The sequence below is a fragment of the Raphanus sativus genome, chromosome 4 (genome assembly GCF_000801105.2).
Source record: "Raphanus sativus cultivar WK10039 chromosome 4, ASM80110v3, whole genome shotgun sequence".
Classification (NCBI taxonomy): Eukaryota; Viridiplantae; Streptophyta; class Magnoliopsida; order Brassicales; family Brassicaceae; genus Raphanus; species Raphanus sativus.
The window spans coordinates 28,789,185-28,805,949 of record NC_079514.1 but is presented as its reverse complement, the minus strand read 5'-3'; the positions used below and the strand labels follow the sequence as shown (position 1 = coordinate 28,805,949).

The 16,765-nt window shown below is 34.9% G+C and overlaps 3 protein-coding genes and 1 long non-coding RNA gene across 5 annotated transcripts; 3 read left to right on the top strand and 1 right to left on the bottom strand.

Annotated features, from left to right (window-relative positions):
• Nucleotides 1-4,233: 4,233 nt before the first annotated feature.
• LOC108854859 (glutamine synthetase cytosolic isozyme 1-1) lies at nucleotides 4,234-6,915 on the top strand. The gene is made up of 11 exons (XM_018628525.2): nucleotides 4,234-4,416; nucleotides 4,757-4,796; nucleotides 4,903-5,006; nucleotides 5,136-5,184; nucleotides 5,271-5,377; nucleotides 5,458-5,545; nucleotides 5,629-5,757; nucleotides 5,971-6,045; nucleotides 6,145-6,236; nucleotides 6,319-6,478; nucleotides 6,563-6,915. Exons 1-11 carry the CDS (start codon nucleotides 4,343-4,345, stop codon nucleotides 6,713-6,715), a joined length of 1,071 nt encoding a protein of 356 aa, XP_018484027.1. The 5' UTR covers nucleotides 4,234-4,342; the 3' UTR covers nucleotides 6,716-6,915.
• Nucleotides 6,916-8,567: 1,652 nt separating this feature from the next.
• On the bottom strand, nucleotides 8,568-9,983 carry LOC108854861 (uncharacterized). Its single transcript, XR_008944402.1, has 4 exons — nucleotides 9,531-9,983; nucleotides 9,239-9,366; nucleotides 9,093-9,160; nucleotides 8,568-8,834 (listed from the first exon to the last, which is right to left on the bottom strand). It is a non-coding gene; the product is annotated as an uncharacterized LOC108854861 (long non-coding RNA).
• Nucleotides 9,984-10,218: 235 nt separating this feature from the next.
• LOC108854860 (uncharacterized) lies at nucleotides 10,219-14,768 on the top strand. Its single transcript, XM_018628526.2, has 17 exons — nucleotides 10,219-10,430; nucleotides 10,822-10,920; nucleotides 11,003-11,181; nucleotides 11,265-11,369; nucleotides 11,454-11,554; nucleotides 11,888-11,966; nucleotides 12,097-12,108; nucleotides 12,210-12,275; nucleotides 12,484-12,552; nucleotides 12,648-12,704; nucleotides 12,830-12,907; nucleotides 13,124-13,221; nucleotides 13,308-13,481; nucleotides 13,591-13,702; nucleotides 13,803-13,865; nucleotides 13,983-14,042; nucleotides 14,176-14,768. The coding sequence occupies exons 1-17, from the start codon at nucleotides 10,325-10,327 to the stop codon at nucleotides 14,347-14,349; spliced, it is 1,632 nt and encodes a 543-aa protein (XP_018484028.1). The 5' UTR covers nucleotides 10,219-10,324; the 3' UTR covers nucleotides 14,350-14,768.
• On the top strand, nucleotides 14,630-16,254 carry LOC108854858 (GDSL esterase/lipase At4g10955). Of its 2 annotated transcripts, XM_018628524.2 has the most exons (3): nucleotides 14,630-14,768; nucleotides 14,926-15,015; nucleotides 15,093-16,254. In XM_018628524.2, the coding sequence occupies exons 2-3, from the start codon at nucleotides 14,954-14,956 to the stop codon at nucleotides 16,123-16,125; spliced, it is 1,095 nt and encodes a 364-aa protein (XP_018484026.2). In that variant the 5' UTR covers nucleotides 14,630-14,768; nucleotides 14,926-14,953; the 3' UTR covers nucleotides 16,126-16,254. The 2 variants fall into 2 exon arrangements, with proteins under 2 accessions (XP_018484026.2, XP_056863224.1); XM_057007244.1 differs by lacking the exon at nucleotides 14,630-14,768 and having other exon boundaries at nucleotides 14,799-15,015.
• Nucleotides 16,255-16,765: the final 511 nt, after the last annotated feature.

The following is a 16,765-nucleotide window of genomic DNA, read 5'->3' as shown; positions in this document are numbered from 1 at the left end:
CGTTTCTTTTCGATGGCACTATAGCCAATGACTTAAAGACACAAATATTTGTGTGATTCTGAAAAGGATAAGCCTAATGAGATGGTTCATTTTAGACCAATCCGCTTGTGTAATGTTAACTATAAGATAATAAAGTCTTATGCCAGAGATTAAAGAAAATTCTACCAGATCATAACTCAGAAACACAGTCAGCGCGTTTCTGGAAGACATGATAAAGACAACATCATGATTGCTTATGAGATATTTTATGTACTAAGAAAAAAATCTGGAGAGAGGAACAAAAGGATATCAAAAAGACAAATATGAGCAAAATATACGACACGATGGAATGGGCATCCATTAGAGCAATAATGCAGAAAATGGGGTTTTCCACCATGTGAGTTAATGGGTTAATTGAATTATGCTTTGTATCTCATCTGTGAAGAATAAAGTCTTCATGAATGGCCAGCAAAGAGGGAATATTATCCCTGAAAGAGATTTATGTCAATAAGATCTTTTTCTCATTTCATAACCATTATATGCATGGAAAAACTTAACTTGTTAGTCTTCTCAATCATGCAGAGAATCAATGAAAGATAACAGAGATGCGTGTTTCACACGATATCCCCTTGCTATCTCACCTTCTCTTTTTCTGATGATACATTTTTCTTTTGTAAGGCGTATCTTCTTGAATGTGAAGAAGTTATGACCGTAGTGAGAAAATATAAGAAATGTTTAGATCAATGCATCAACTTTGATAAATCATCCTTACTTTTTGGTAAGAGAGTCCTTGTGAATATAAAGGAAACAATTAAAAATACTCTTGGGATCCAAAATGAGGGTGGAATGGGTTCTTACTTAAGGATTCTAGAAGATATTAGTAGATCTAAATGCAATTTGTTTGCTTTTCTTATGGATATGTTACAAAACATAGTAAATAGCCGGACAGAGAGATAGTTATCAAAAGGAGGCAAAATGATAATAAAGTATTTTATACTAGCTCTTCCGACCTATGTAATGTCTAGCTTCTTACTCTTCATAGAGACTTTCGAAAATATTACGAATGCCATTGCACGTTCTTGGTCTGACTCGAGTCCCCCAAAGAAAAGAATCCATTGGGCAAAATAGAAAAAAAACTATGCTTATCAAGAGAGGATGGATGAATTGCGGCAATATGATTCATGAGTTTAATTTAGCACTGCTGATGAAACAGTTGTGGCGATTAGTACAAATTCCAGACTCTCTTTTAGCTTAGGTTTTGCGTTGCGAGTACCATAGACTTAGTTTGCCTTTGTGAGCTGGTGTTTTATATACCCCTTCATACGCATAGATTAGCTTATCTTCTGTGAGGCCTTTGCTATTTCTAAGGATTCTATAGAAGATCTGTTCAGGTTATGATGTAAGAGCTTGGAAGGATCATTGGATTCCGACTTCATCAGCAAGCCCAGCTAGACCAAATAACTCGGTAGTCCATCCCAAAATGACAGTAAATGATTTTATTAGCAAAGAAACAAAGGAATGGAACGTTGTAATGCTTGAGAATTTTGTAACACAGTAAGATGTACTTTTGAACCGATATTTACATCGTGACACTTACTGTTGGATTTTACAAAGAGTGCTATGTATACTGTTAGGTCAGGATATTGGATGGCCAGTTATATACCCAAGGATGAAGAAGAGTTTTTTACACAGAAACAAGTATCACGAAGTTCAAAACTTTTGCTTGGAAGTTTAATGTTTCTAAAAAGTCTGTCTTCTTATATGCCAATTAATCAGAAGACATGTATCTGTTGCAAGAAATTTGTATTGTTGCCATATGCGATGTCATAATATTTTTCCAAGATATGGAGTACTTGATGAGTCTGTAATTCATGATATCTTTGAATGTCCACCAGCGATTCCAGAGTGGGCTCTAACAGCTACACAGTCTCATCCAAATATATTCTAAGTGTCGAGCATTTACACTAGCATGAATAAAAAAATTTGGAGGAAGGATAGTATTGAGGATCCGAAGATGGACAAAGACACTTGTCCATAGATAATTTGGTATCTTTGGAAAGCAAAGAATGATAATATATTTAGAATGATTGATAGAGACCCACTTGAGCTGCTCATATATGCAGAAAAAGAATGCCAAACATGATCCACACATCCAATGAACCAACTACCGATTTGAGCCAAACATCAGCAGAGACATCTCAAGTCTTACTCTTAAATAATATATGTTTAGTAGGTGGTTCTTGGACCTCTACTTCTATCTTTAGTGAATTGGATGGACGTGGGAACATAGTATTGGAAAAATAGCTTATATGTTTAAGAAATCAAAGACAAATAAAATCTGCATTGTATTTGGAGCTGGAAGCGCTAAGCTGGGCAGTGGAAAACATGTTGTATCATTTGATATGTTAACATTTTGGGATGGACTACAAAGACTTGTTAACAATGTTAGGGGAACTTTAGGTATGGCCGATTTTTTCGACAGAGTTGAAGGAGATAAAAGAACTGAATAAAATATTTCATGATTTTAGAATATTATATACCCTCTCGGGACAAATAGAACTGCAGATTTCTTAGCTAAAAATGCTCAAATTTTTTATAAGACTTGTTATGTTGGTTATTATATTTCGGTCTGATCACCAAAATCACTTTAAATTTGAGTAATAAAATGACATCTTTATAAGAAAATTAAAATATCATTTAATACTTTTGTTTTTGTTTTGCTTATAAGAATAGTTGTGAATTTTGTTTTGTTTCATCAAATAAAAGGTTTCAAAATGTTATTATTAAAATTATTTTACCTTTTAAAATAAATATCTAAACCATTTTACAGAGAAAAAGAAAGCTTCAAAAATATTTGCATTCACACATGTAAACCGGAAGTAAAACATAAGGATTGGCAGTACTACACGCGGTGCTCGGAATAAACCACGGAAAATCGGCCAATTCATACATTAATAGAGAGCCGCAGTCTCGATCAGTGCATACATTTGGATACTATGCAAATGCATACATTAACACTTAATTAATTTAAATTCAATACACGAAGTAACGAAAGTTGATTTTTTACATACATGGACTATTTTCCGTGAGTCAAAAATAACAGAATCTGACGTGGCAGTTTGAGTCGCTCTCTATTGATGTAAGAATTGACCGATTTCCCAATAAACCACTCTAATTTGCCCACAGAGACAATGAATCACATGTTTGGTAGCAAAGTCTTATTCAAACTAATCTGGATGAAAAAATGCTATTTTTATCAAATATTTTTATACCATATTTATATGTATATATAAAATCTTCATATTTTAGTATTATAGATATTTTTTTGTGTGGTTTGGAAACATTATAATGAAAATAAAACAAAATTTAAAATAATATTAAATAAAAAAGAAAATAAAGATCAATAATAACACTAGACATAATACACACTTTTATCTATTATCTTTGTTCGTTATAAAACGTGTACACATATTAATAAAAATTAAATATACTTTTTATCTATTATCTTTTGTTTGTTTTGCAATAAATTTATACCATTCATATTTTTATATTTTAATTTCTATTTTAACTTTAAAGCAAAATAACCAATGAATATATAAAATCAAGTTTAAAAAAAGTTTTTATTAAAAAAATGCAAAAGCCAAAACATCAATTTTTTGTATATAAAAGGAATTTTCTTGTATAAGAGATATTTTTTTGTATACAAAGGAGAATAGTAGTTTTTTCAGAGAGCTGACATAAAAAAGAGTAAATGTTATCCAACAAAAATAGATATTTCTTTTTTTTTTGTCACCATCAAAAATATATATTTCTTATGTTAAGGAATCAATGATTCCACTATATTCTAATATATTAACATCTATAACTCTTATTCTGACATATTACACCAAAAATCACTATATTAATTTTGAAAGATTATACCAGCATCATTTTCCAGTTATATTCCACAAGATTCTTTTTTTTATATAGAAATGGATTTTACCTTAAATATTTTTTTCAATATCTCATGAAAGTGTCACCCTGTCTGTACATGTCAGAAAAAGACCAAAAATACATATAGTATATGTTAACTCTGTAAACATTACTAAATATATAAGATTCCATTGGGCCGCAGGAGAATCTTTTATATTTTATTTCTGATTTTTACGTTTTGTAATTTTGGTATTTTGTGGAGAGCCAGAAAGTCTTCCAACTCTTCACGTCACCAACTTTCTCGATCTCTGCACCCTCTCATTCTATAAGTACTCTTCACATCCACCAATATCAACACACACAAGACAACCAAAACACGAGAAGATTTTATTCGATTTTATCTGTCATTTGCGTCAACTGTTACTATCGACCAATCTTGGTGTTCGTAGCCATGAGTCTTCTTACAGATCTCATTAACCTTAACCTCTCGGAGACCACTGACAAAATCATTGCGGAATACATATGGTTCGTCTTCTTTCTTCACAAAAATCGTTGTCGTTTATGTATTAGATCGTATGCACTCTCATGTTGACCGTAAATCAAATGGGTTCATGTTGTTTTTCCAACTATTCACTCTTTTTTTCGGTTTGTATGGAGTAGATTCTGCTAAAACACATATTTACTTTTTATTTTATTTTAGTCCTTTGACTTTTCTTATTAGTCCTTTAGATCCAATTTGTTTGTGTTAACATGGTAGTTTTTTGTTTAGTTTCCTGATTAAATCTACTGTTTCAAAATCTGCTGTATAACTATGTCCGCTCTGTTTTTGGCTCTGTTCTTTTTTTAAAAAATGATACCAAATCAGGGTTGGAGGTTCTGGAATGGATATGAGAAGCAAAGCCAGGGTAACTTTTCTTTCTCTAGCTATTTTTGGTAATTTGTAACTTTTATCTATTTCTATTTTTGATATTACCAAAAGCTTGATTTATAGTAAATCTTGTTTATCTGTAGACTCTTCCTGGACCAGTGAGTGACCCTTCGGATCTACCAAAGTGGAACTATGATGGTTCAAGCACAGGCCAAGCTCCTGGTGAAGATAGTGAAGTCATCTTATAGTTAATAATTGTTTCTTTCTGATCTTATATCATACCAATTTTCTGCAATCTGCAAAAAAAAATTCTCTTTGATTTTATTCAGATTCTTGTTTATTAATCATTTTTATGTTTTGTATTATGTTTTTCTAGCCCACAAGCCATATTCAAAGATCCTTTCCGTAGAGGCAATAACATTCTTGTGAGTTTTGATTTTTCTTCTTGTTGCAGCCCATCTTTTTTTAACATGTCATAACCTTTTAATGGTTTTAAATTTTAAATAATCAGGTCATGTGCGACGCTTACACTCCAGCGGGTGAACCAATCCCAACAAACAAAAGACACGCTGCGGCTAAGGTCTTTAGCCAGCCTGATGTGGTAGCTGAAGTGCCATGGTGAGTCCCTATTTAATATCGTTTCTGCCGGTTCTTGTAAAAAGGCGTAGTTATTGATGAGATCTTACTTTGAAAACCAGGTATGGTATTGAGCAAGAGTATACTTTACTTCAGAAAGATGTGAAGTGGCCTGTTGGTTGGCCTATTGGCGGCTTCCCCGGCCCTCAGGTGAAGAAGATGATTGATAAATGGGTTTGATTCTTTTCGATGTTTGGATTTACTAAATTCTTAGGGTGAAATTATCTTTGCAGGGACCATACTATTGTGGTGTTGGAGCAGATAAATCTTTTGGTAGAGACATTGTTGATGCTCACTACAAGGCCTGCTTATACGCTGGTATCAACATTAGTGGCATCAATGGAGAAGTCATGCCGGGTCAGGTAGTTTCCGTAACCTACAAGAAATTTTGATATTTCGTATAAAGATCTGATATTTTTTTATCTTGACATTAATTTATGATCATAAATATCAAATATTTTTTCACAATGTTTTGATGTTTTTTTTCTTGTTGATAATTAATTGTGATATTCAAGAATCAAGATCAATCTTTTGCATAAAGTACTAATTACCAAGTCTTTTTGTGTTGAGAGCAGTGGGAGTTCCAAGTTGGTCCAGCTGTTGGTATTTCGGCCGGTGATGAAATATGGGTCGCACGTTATATTTTGGAGGTAACTTCTAACGATTAAACATTCGAATTTCAATCTGTGTAGATTTTGATTAATAACATTCTTTTTTTTTTAAACATTCTTTGCTTGTTCTAAAAACAGAGGATCACAGAGATTGCTGGCGTGGTGGTATCTTTTGACCCAAAACCGATTCCCGGTGACTGGAATGGTGCTGGTGCGCACTGCAACTATAGGTACGCATCTCAAGAATCTGATTTTTGTAGTTGATCTTTTGATGCTGGTTCATGTTAAACACACAAATGGTGATTGTTTCAGTACCAAGTCAATGAGGGAAGATGGTGGTTACGAGATTATCAAGAAGGCAATCGATAAACTGGGACTGAGACACAAAGAACACATTGCTGCTTATGGTGAAGGCAATGAGCGTCGTCTCACGGGTCACCACGAGACTGCTGACATCAACACTTTCCTCTGGGTAAACTAACTAAATAATACTTTGTGGTTTTTGATTGCATTACATTTTAACTGAAACTGTGACTGTTTTGTGTTGGATGTATAGGGTGTTGCGAACCGTGGAGCATCAATCCGTGTAGGACGTGACACGGAGAAAGAAGGGAAAGGATACTTTGAGGATAGGAGGCCAGCTTCCAACATGGATCCTTACATTGTGACTTCCATGATTGCAGAGACCACAATCCTCTGGAATCCTTGATCAGATCAAAGAAGATTGTTGAATGTTCACTCCATTTGGGTTTCTTGCATAATTCAACGTTTGTGTGTTTCTCTATCAAAGCATTGTCTCAGAAGTCAGAACAAGTCAAGAGATTTGATCTGTTCTTATGGCTTTTATGTTTCACATCCATTGAAAACATATCTTTGTATCATTTATGAATAAAGTTTGGTTTGGTTCTTTTTTTTTGTTTGGTTTAGATAGTAAAATCAGAACTAGTTTCTGTTTGGTTTCAGTTTATTAGATAAAATAATGGATATACCAAAAAGATAAAATATTGGAAAATTCAAATAATTTTACTATTTATTTGAATTTTTTAAAATTAAATATAAATAATATTTATTTTTAAAATTGTATTTTGTATATTTGGATGATATAGAGAGATATAAATTGTTTTTGAATATCTATACTTACATGCGCTTTGTGCGTGGTGAACTTATATAAAAAAATTAAATATATAATATTGACAAATTAATATGCATACAATTATATTTTTTTATATAACCATCTATATATTGGGCTGGTCATTTGTAATTGCAATTGTAGACAGGAAGATTTGAGTTTAAAATTTTTATCACCATGTTTATACTTATAAAAATCATAATATGGTCATCAAATAAATTTTTGTTACAAAAACATGTTATACAATTTTTCTAATACTTTACTTTAACATCACTGAGAACCATTTTGATGGTTTTATCCCCATGTTTCCAAAATCTAATTACTATGACCACATAGTTTTGAAAGATTTTGACTAGACGACTAAACTGATATAGTCAATTTTCTTACTTTAAGTTATTAGCTGAATATATATATATATATATATATATATATATATATATATATATATATATATATATATATATATATATATATATACTATCTTGTTATAACAAAACAAATTAAGATATTGATCACAAAATTTCAAAATGTTATTTTAAAATTCCTAATAATTTATATTCGTTTTAAAAAATAAAAAATATAACATAAAAGAAATCTAAATTTTTATTATAGGTTTAATGTGATTGTTTAATATATTTTAATAATATAAAATCAAATAAAAAGAGCTAAGGTACAAAAAATGTTATCCAAAATTTATTATTCATAATTATTAATTGCCATATATACGTTAATTATATTAGGTAATTTCATACCTTTAATTTAAAGAAAGTGCGATAATATTTTTTGTATATTATTTAATTTGATGATTAATTTAAAAAAAAATACAATACAAAAAATTAAGATGGACCAAACTATTTTTCTAAGAATTTTGAATTTCATTCTCATTGTGACACTGATTACAAAACAATGTTTCTCAATTAATATATAAGTGATTTGTCTCAATTTTATATTACAGTTAATGGTTCGGTGGTTCATTTTGCTTGGATGTTTTTGCTATTGTGATTCAGATTTACTATCGTAATTATGTTTTTTTATTCAGCTTCTGGATATTTCTGTTAGTTTGCCGGCTAATGTCTCTAGAGGTTATGTAACTCGCTAGCTATAGTTTCCTACTTCTGGTTCTTCTTCTTCGATGCCAACCAGGGACCAAATGGTTCGGTTGCAGTTGAAAATGTCAATGACTAATAAACACCATGTGAAAAGCCGAATGATACAAAAGGTTTATAGGAGCATCCACAATGGTGGATTCCATTGTGGACTATTTTAGTTTTTTTTTTTATTGAATAGTTAAGGATTCTTAACAAAATAAACAATCCAATGGTGGATTCCTTTTAGGAATCCTTAGGAAAAAAAAAGTTTTTTTTTGTTAAAATTCACATCTCAAATGCATTACACTGATCTACTAAGTTTAATACTAAACTCATGAAAAGTCTGACCAGAACTGCATTCAATACTAAGTTCATCAGAAAATAAGTTCACCTAACAATATTACTAATTCGCTACATTCACTGATCTGAGAAAACAAGTGTTGATAACTTATAACAATACATAAAAACCAAAGAAGGCAAGCACAAAAAAAAAACAGGGACATTAAAACCTGGAGAAGGAGGAATCAAGCAGTTGAACGGCATTGCCAAAGCTAAAACAGTGAGAACAATGAACACTTGTCTTCTTGTAGAACTCATGACTTCAGTCTCCACTGCAGATGAGAAAACCACTTGAACTCAAATTATATTATACAAGCAAAGAACGTAACACTACAAGCAAAAAACCTAACGCCATAAAAACAAGAAAAATCACGAGGCTGACAAACTCAATCGTATCATAAAAGAACATCCTCAATAAAAGGACATCAACATTGTCGAATCAAAGAACGTAACACTACAACCCTAATCAGATTATACCACACTACATCTCATTTGAAACTAGTATATCAACAAGATGTGCTAATGAATACCTCAGCTGATAAGGACTCAATTGCTATCAATCAACCACGCCTCGCTCACAACCGGTAGACCTTGTTCCCTACAAGGGGAAAAGTAACAACTTGGTGTTAAAAAGACTTGAGAAAAACAGAAACCAAATAAGTTTCTCGACCCTTACATGGCTTCCACCAGTTTTGAGGAACCACCTCTCTCTCTTTCAGCCGGTGAAACCACCAAACACGTTACCCCTTTAACAGAGCTCGAGACTTTCCCACCACATTTCTCAACCTTATTTTTCTAATATTGCTGCAACAATTAACAGAGAGAGTTAACAAACGAACAAAAAACAATTTCTCCTAGTCTTAGAAAATTAAAGATTGAATCACCCGTTACTTATAAGAACATCAAGAACTTAGAACAGATCGTTCTACAAAGCAGAACAAACGAAAAAAAAACAATTTATTTTTTACCTCCTTGAACAAAAAAAGATTGAATCACCCTCCTTGAACGCTCCGTCGTGAGACACTTCCCTGTGTGCGTAAATCGCGTCTGCTCCGATCTCCTTAGCCAATTCCACCAGAACAGATTCTGGTTTCCCCACCCTGACAACGAGATTGGACCCTCTCGGCTCGAGATTCTTCCGGAGCTCAGAGACGGACTCGATCAGACCTCCGCGTCCACGACAACGAGTGTCTCAACTCCGCCAACGACGAGTCGCTCTCCCTTTTGCCCGTTTACTGCTTCGACCCACGGCAAATCCTCCTCTGTTTTTTCTCAGACGCCATCGTCTTCGAGAGAAGTTGAGAGAGATTTTTTTTTTTGTGACGGAGAAAGAGACTGAATTTTTTTTTTTTTTGAGACACAACCCGCAGCCGCCGGACCACTCACGCCTTACCAGTCTTTAAGGACTTGATCCTTAAATGCCTTGGTTAAGGATTCTTTCTTAGCTACAGTAATAGTTTTAATATTTTTTTAATTCATTTAACTTAGGAATTAGTGCTAAAGATTTGCTAACATCCTCCATTGTAGGTGCTCTAACTATCCAGGGACAAAATGGTCCTCTAAATAGTTGCAGTTAGAATTTTGGCTTGTCGGTTTGCATAAGTTTGTTTCCTCTGGCTGGGTACAAGTTAGATGCCAACCAAATTAAATTGATTTGGTTTTAATTCATTTGTAGAATTGGTATAATAAGAATGCAAAATACCAGCTTTTTAAAGTAATTTCGTCGAGCATCTGGAGCGCAATTCACAACACTCCTCCAAACATGTCTATGATTCGAATTATGTCGGCTCTCCTCAGACGAACTCATTCCTTTTCTTCTTCTTCTTCGCGGGCTCGCATCTCCACCACTTTTGCTACTTCACTCTCCGGTAAATTCAATATTCGACTCTGTTTCTTGATCTATCAGTTATGTGACTCTCCGTTGGAGTTTTCTTTTTCGGGCAATGTTGGGACTTTGACCAATGCTTTTTGTTCTCGTTTAGTCTTTCACACAGTGATTGAACAGTTTTGTCTTTTTCTCTGTTTTGAAGAAATGGTGACACTTTGATTGAATTGATCTCCAAGTTTGGATTACCGTTCTGACCCTTTTAGATTCCGAGTAGGAATAATGTAGTTTATATTTCTGAGCTTTTCAATACAAAAGCTTTGGACCCCTTTCTTGTTGTTTTTTTTACTCTTTTAAAATGTTAAAATGATAAAGGAGTTTTATCAAAATCTTGTGAAAATTGTTACCTAATGAGGAGTCTTTATAAATTGCAGGGAAACCAAAGATTTTGTATCAGAATGATTCTGGAGGCCATACAAGGAATTTGCATTTCTTGGATCCTCGGCTTTGGATTATCTTTTCTGGACAAGCTGGTGCGTTTTGTCATGCTCAATGTTGTTGATTTTTTTTTTTTTTCATGTGATGATTGTAATATCTCACTCTTGTTTTCTTCAGCAATCCTTGTGTTTTGTGGGAACGTTGCAATGGCAGAGGATGATTCTATCAAGCCAAGATCTGGAGATAATATGGATGGGAGTGGGCTAGAAAGAATTGAGGACGGTTCGGTTGTGTCTAATATACACACTTCTAAGTGGAGGGTGTTTACTGATAGTGGAAGAGAACATTTCTTTCAGGTTGATTTATTATTTGCATAATGAAACTCAAAAAATGTTTTTGTCTCTGCCTCAGATAATTTTATTTTTTTCTATCTAATTAGGGGAAACTGGAGCCGGCAGAGAGGCTTTTCGGTTCGGCAATACAGGAAGCCAAGGAAGGTTTTGGAGAGAAGGATCCACATGTTGCATCTGCATGCAACAATCTGGTTGGTCTCTACTCAAATCTTAGGATAATAGTGCTTGTTACTTCTTAGACTAATTGCTTTTATGGTTTCTTTCCTCTACGAAAGGCAGAGTTATACAGAGTTAAGAAAGAATTCGACAAAGCAGAGCCCTTATACCTTGAAGCTGTAAGCATACTGGAGGAGTACTACGGTCCTGAAGATGTGCGGTAAGAAATCTTTTATCTTTTAAGCTGACAGTTATATTGCATCACACTCTCCTGAACCTCTTCACGTACATAATATCACACTCATAATTTAGCTGAGAACATTTCTAGAAACTGGCTGAGTTGTTTATACTTTTCATTTCACTCTATGTCCCTGTTGGGTCGCTCACTTCTGCCCTCCATGTCCTTGACATGACAGTTTATGTCCATTATCTCTTGGTATTTTTAGTGATCTTTGGGAATCCCACTTAGTATATTAGGAGTCACGGGACAAATAGCAATATCAGGGTTCCATGTAGAATACTGTTACATGCTATATTTCTGCACTCCATGCAGTGTTGGTGCTACTCTGCACAACCTTGGACAGCTTTATCTTGTCCAGCGAAAACTTGAGGATGCTCGTGCTTGCTACGAGGTTGATTACCCTACTTATGTTATCAAATTATCTCTTGATATAATGCCACCAACAGTTCAAAAAATAAGCTTTATATTATGTGATTCTAACTACTTACTTTCATTTCTCTTGTTGATCGGTCCCTGTGCAGCGTGCTTTAAAGGTATGTGTGTCCAGATCAATCTTTACTATTTTTTTTAATTAACACGTAGCAATTTCTACTATCTATTGTGCTTCTTCTTATTTCCTCTGATTCTACTGTAGATGAAAAGACGAGTCCTGGGACATAATCATCCGGATTATGCAGAAACAATGTATCATCTTGGAACGGTACTCTTATGTTTTAGTCTTGTTGCTTTGAAAATATCTATTAGCCCTTTTAAACTCGTGATGAACGGTATGATTTTTGTTTGTTTGTGGTTCTTAGCATATTGATTTGATCCACATAACCATGAAATTTGTTCTGTTTTTTTGAGTTTATTGTCATCAATCTTTCATTTTAAACTTCCCTTTTAACGTATGATTTGATATGCAACAGGTATTACATCTGCAAGGAAAAGACACAGATGCGGAGGCTCTTATTCTGGATTGTCTTAAAATACTTGAGGCATGTCAATATTTCAATGATAAACTGAAATGTGTGCTATCTTGATGTTTCATTTTGTCAGTTGTATTTATTGTATAATTGGTTTTGTGATGTAGGATAATGGTCAAGGAGAGTCAATGACATATATTAGGAGACTGAGATACCTTTCTCAGGTTTTGACGCCTTAAACATTGCATCTTATTTGAATGTTCCTTTCTATTTTGACACAGCATTTTGCGTTGAATAGTGACCCATCATGATTCTGATTTTTTTCCCACTTCTTCGTCTACTGCTCCAGATATATATACGATCCAATCGTCTGGCTGAGGCTGAAAACATACAGAGGAAACTATTGCACATGATGGAATTATCAAAGGTGTGTGGTTTTGTCTTACTTAACTTTCCTTTATAGCTTATTCAACATACAGTATTACTTTCCTTCTGTTTTGTAGTATCTTTTTCTTTTCCTTGCAAACTCCATTTTCTAATCTAGGACCAAAAAGTTCCAACTTTAAAAGAAAAAGTATGAGTTTAGTTGTTGTGTTCTTATGATTATACTTTAAAGCTCCTGATGAATAAAATCCTATCACAGGGATGGAACTCGATGGAGGCAGTAATTGCAGCTGAAGCATTAGCGGTTACTCTACAATTATCTGGGCAGCTGAGTGAAGCTCAAGAACTTTTCGAAAAGTAAGCACATAATAAACTCTTGATAAGTAGAATGAGGATCCTCAAATGTGTATAGAACTAAAGCTTTATGACAATTTTGCTGCCAGGTGTCTCGATACCCAAAAGAAGTTACTTCCAGAAGGACACATCCAGATAGGTGGAAACTTGCTGCATATGGCGAAGACATTTATGCTTCAGGCTAGTCAGTTGAGAGGAACCGATAACAGTGAAGCTCTATCTAAACTAGAAAAAGCAAAGGATTATCTTGGACACTCATCTAGGTTGGTATTTATATATATATATATTTCTCTACTAGCTCTCTAGTCTCAGCTTCTTTAAACTTCACATAAAAGAATGTAACAAGGAAAACTTGTTTGTGGTGGAAACCAGGATAGCAAAAGATGTTCTGCTTAAGCTGAAAAACCAAAAAGGCAAAGAGCAGAAACAAGGAAAATCCAGTGAGACTTTAAGGAACTATGAACACGCAGCTTTAGTCATATTGGTAAGTCTTGGTAGAAGCAAACACTTAATAGGTAGGTACTATAGTGTTCTATTTTCCTAAAAACAATGTGTTTGGGGGACCTTTACTGTTTTCTTTGCAGCTACGGTCTCTTGAGAGTCTTGCAGTTTTGGAGACGAGCAAAAGTGAGATCCCGGAGGCAAAGGTTAGTACTGTAATATTACATAATCATTTCAGCTTATTGATGACAAAGACTAGTTTTACTTATTGATGCTTTACTTTGTTTTTAAACAACCATCCTGTTGGTTCACGAAAATTGCAGGAAAGGGATCCACATGCAGCAGAAGATGCACTTGGGCAATGTCTTTCAGCTTACAAAGAGGTGAAACAATTGATCTCTTCTTAAACTGCCTTTCGAACCTAAAACCTAGAGCGTTCTAACCAACAAGTAGTTTGATATGTTGGGACACTGATTGTTGCTTATGTATTCTTCTTTCCTTTTTGTTGTAATGTAGTTTGGTAGTGGAAGTCAGCTACAAGATTCTCCGGAAGTAAAGTCTGAATACGTTTCGTGTCTCAAGCATCTATCGGTTTTATTAGCCAACAAAGAGGGGACGACGCTTAACTCAAAGGAAGTAGCAGAGCGTATTGAAATGGATCTTCTTGGTTCGCAGAAGAAAGGAAGCTAAAAGCTGCTTTGTGAAGGAAAGACCACGAGTATATTTATATTCTTGTTAGAATCTTTAGATCGAATAAAAAGAGACGTGACGTCTTCATTAGACTCTCAACGTGTATGATAAAATACATGTCTTGTGTGAGAGATAAAAGACCATAGAAAAAAAAGAAAAAAAAAGAAAAACCGAGGCCCGTGTGATTGCACGTGTTAGATCATTCAATCTTATATATAAAACGGCGTAGTTTTGTTTAAACCATCCTCGAGATCTCTTAAACAGATCCTTTGAGCCTCAGATCCTTTGCTTCTAAACTCCTCTTTGTTTCGGATTCGAATCTGTTGTTGATTCCTTGAATCCCGATTCCCTCTGCAACCTTTTCTGGGTGAATTGTTGTTTAAATCTTCAATCAAGGCGAGGGAGGGAGGGCTTTAACAGTAAGTTCATTTCCAATTGAGAATTCTCAATGCTTCGGTCTTTGAGTCTTTGTCCCTTAGATAATCTAATGCTTTTTTTGTATCTTTGTCCCTATTGATCTCAATGATTTGACTTGCCCCTTTTTGTTATTTTCTTTGTATTTTGGCAACGATCCAGCAAAAAAAAAAGAGATTGGGATTGATCAATGGCCTCTGATAGAGAAGACTTTAACCTCTGTGGACCCTCACACCTCACAGATCTTGATTGGTATCCTTCACTCTTAACATTCTCATTTTCATATGCTTGATCGTATCTTGAGGTTCTCCTGTCTTTTTTTTTCCCAGGGCAAACGAAAATCACCAACGTTGTGTAGCAGCTTGTTTGGTTCAAGGGATCTACATTGTAGAGCGTGACCGTCAGCTTCAACGCCAAGGCTCTCACGCTCTCGCACATCCATGGTGGGACTCCTTCCACTTCAAACTCATCCGTCACCTCATTGACGACGCCGATTTCTCCATCTTCGGCGCCATTTACGAACTCAAACAAGACACCAAAACCATCACCAACGTTGACTCTAAAGCTCCCCGTTACGTCGTAGCCTTTAGAGGGACGCTGACTAAACCTGACTCCATATCTCGTGACCTCGAGTTAGACATCCACATTATCCGCAACGGCCTTCACCGTACATCGCGTTTCGAGATCGCTATGCAAGCCGTTAGAAGCATGGCTACTTCTTCTTCTGTTGGAGCTTCCAATCTCTGGATAACTGGACATTCTATGGGCGCAGCGATGGCGCTTCTCGCTGGCAAAACGTTGGCCAAGACTGGAGTTTACCTCAAATCCTTCTTGTTCAACCCTCCCTTTGTCTCTCCTCCTATCGAGAGGATGGTATCTAACGAGCGTGTTAGGAGCGGGATTCGATTCGCGGGCAGCCTTGTTACCGCAGGGCTCGCTTTCTCAAGAACGCTTAAGCAAGCACAGCAGCCTCAGCATCAGCAGCAGCTGCAAGAGCGGAACTTGTCTGAAGATCCGTTGAAGGCTCTGTCTTTGTGGTTACCTGACATTCATGTGAATCCAGGGGACCATTTGTGTTGTGAGTACATTGGGTTTTTCGAGCATAGGGGTAATATGGAACAGCTTGGGTATGGAGCTGGAATCGTTGAGAGGATGGCGATGCAGCATTCCTTGGGAGGTTTGCTGATGGATGCCATGGGAGTTAGTAACGCAGTTGAGGTGCAGGAGCCTGTTCACGTTATCCCATCTGCTAACCTGATTGTAAACCGGACTGCTTCTGATGACTACAAGGAAGCTCATGGGATACACCAGTGGTGGAGAGCTGACCAAGATTTGGTTTCCAACATTTATTTGTTTAAATAGCTTACCAAGGTGGATTTGTTTTTTTTTCTCGATTGGAATGCCCTTTGTTTTGTTTGTTTGTGTAATGCTATGTATCAAGGTATCTCTTTAAATTCTTCGTTTATAGTATGTCCGAAAGGAAGTTTATGATTTGGAGGTTGTTCTTGTGTAAAATTATATGGGAAGGAAATAATCTTGAGGCAGGACCAAAAGAGGCATCTGTAGATATTTTGTTGATCAAATAGATAGGGTGGTGCTACTATAGATCATTTCAGTCATAAACATCACTGAATACTCATCAAAGATATTGATTAATCGATTCAAGTTAACAAATGTTATAAGGCATTAGAACATTTCAGTCATGAACATCACTGAAGACTCATCAATTAAGCGATTCAAGATAACAAATGTTTTAAGGCATTTGCACCTAACATTGATATTTTGTTTGACATATGACAAACTGATTCACTATAAAACTAAATACTACATTTTCAGGAAAAGTGTATGTTTTGGAGTTTTTAAACACATAGTAATCAAATATATTAAATTTTATTTATAATGCATATTTTGTTAATATCTATTTTCCATAATTTTAAACTAATACTTAATTTTCGAAGTTATTAAGCTTGAAAATGAGCAATTTTTGAAAAAGAGAGGATTT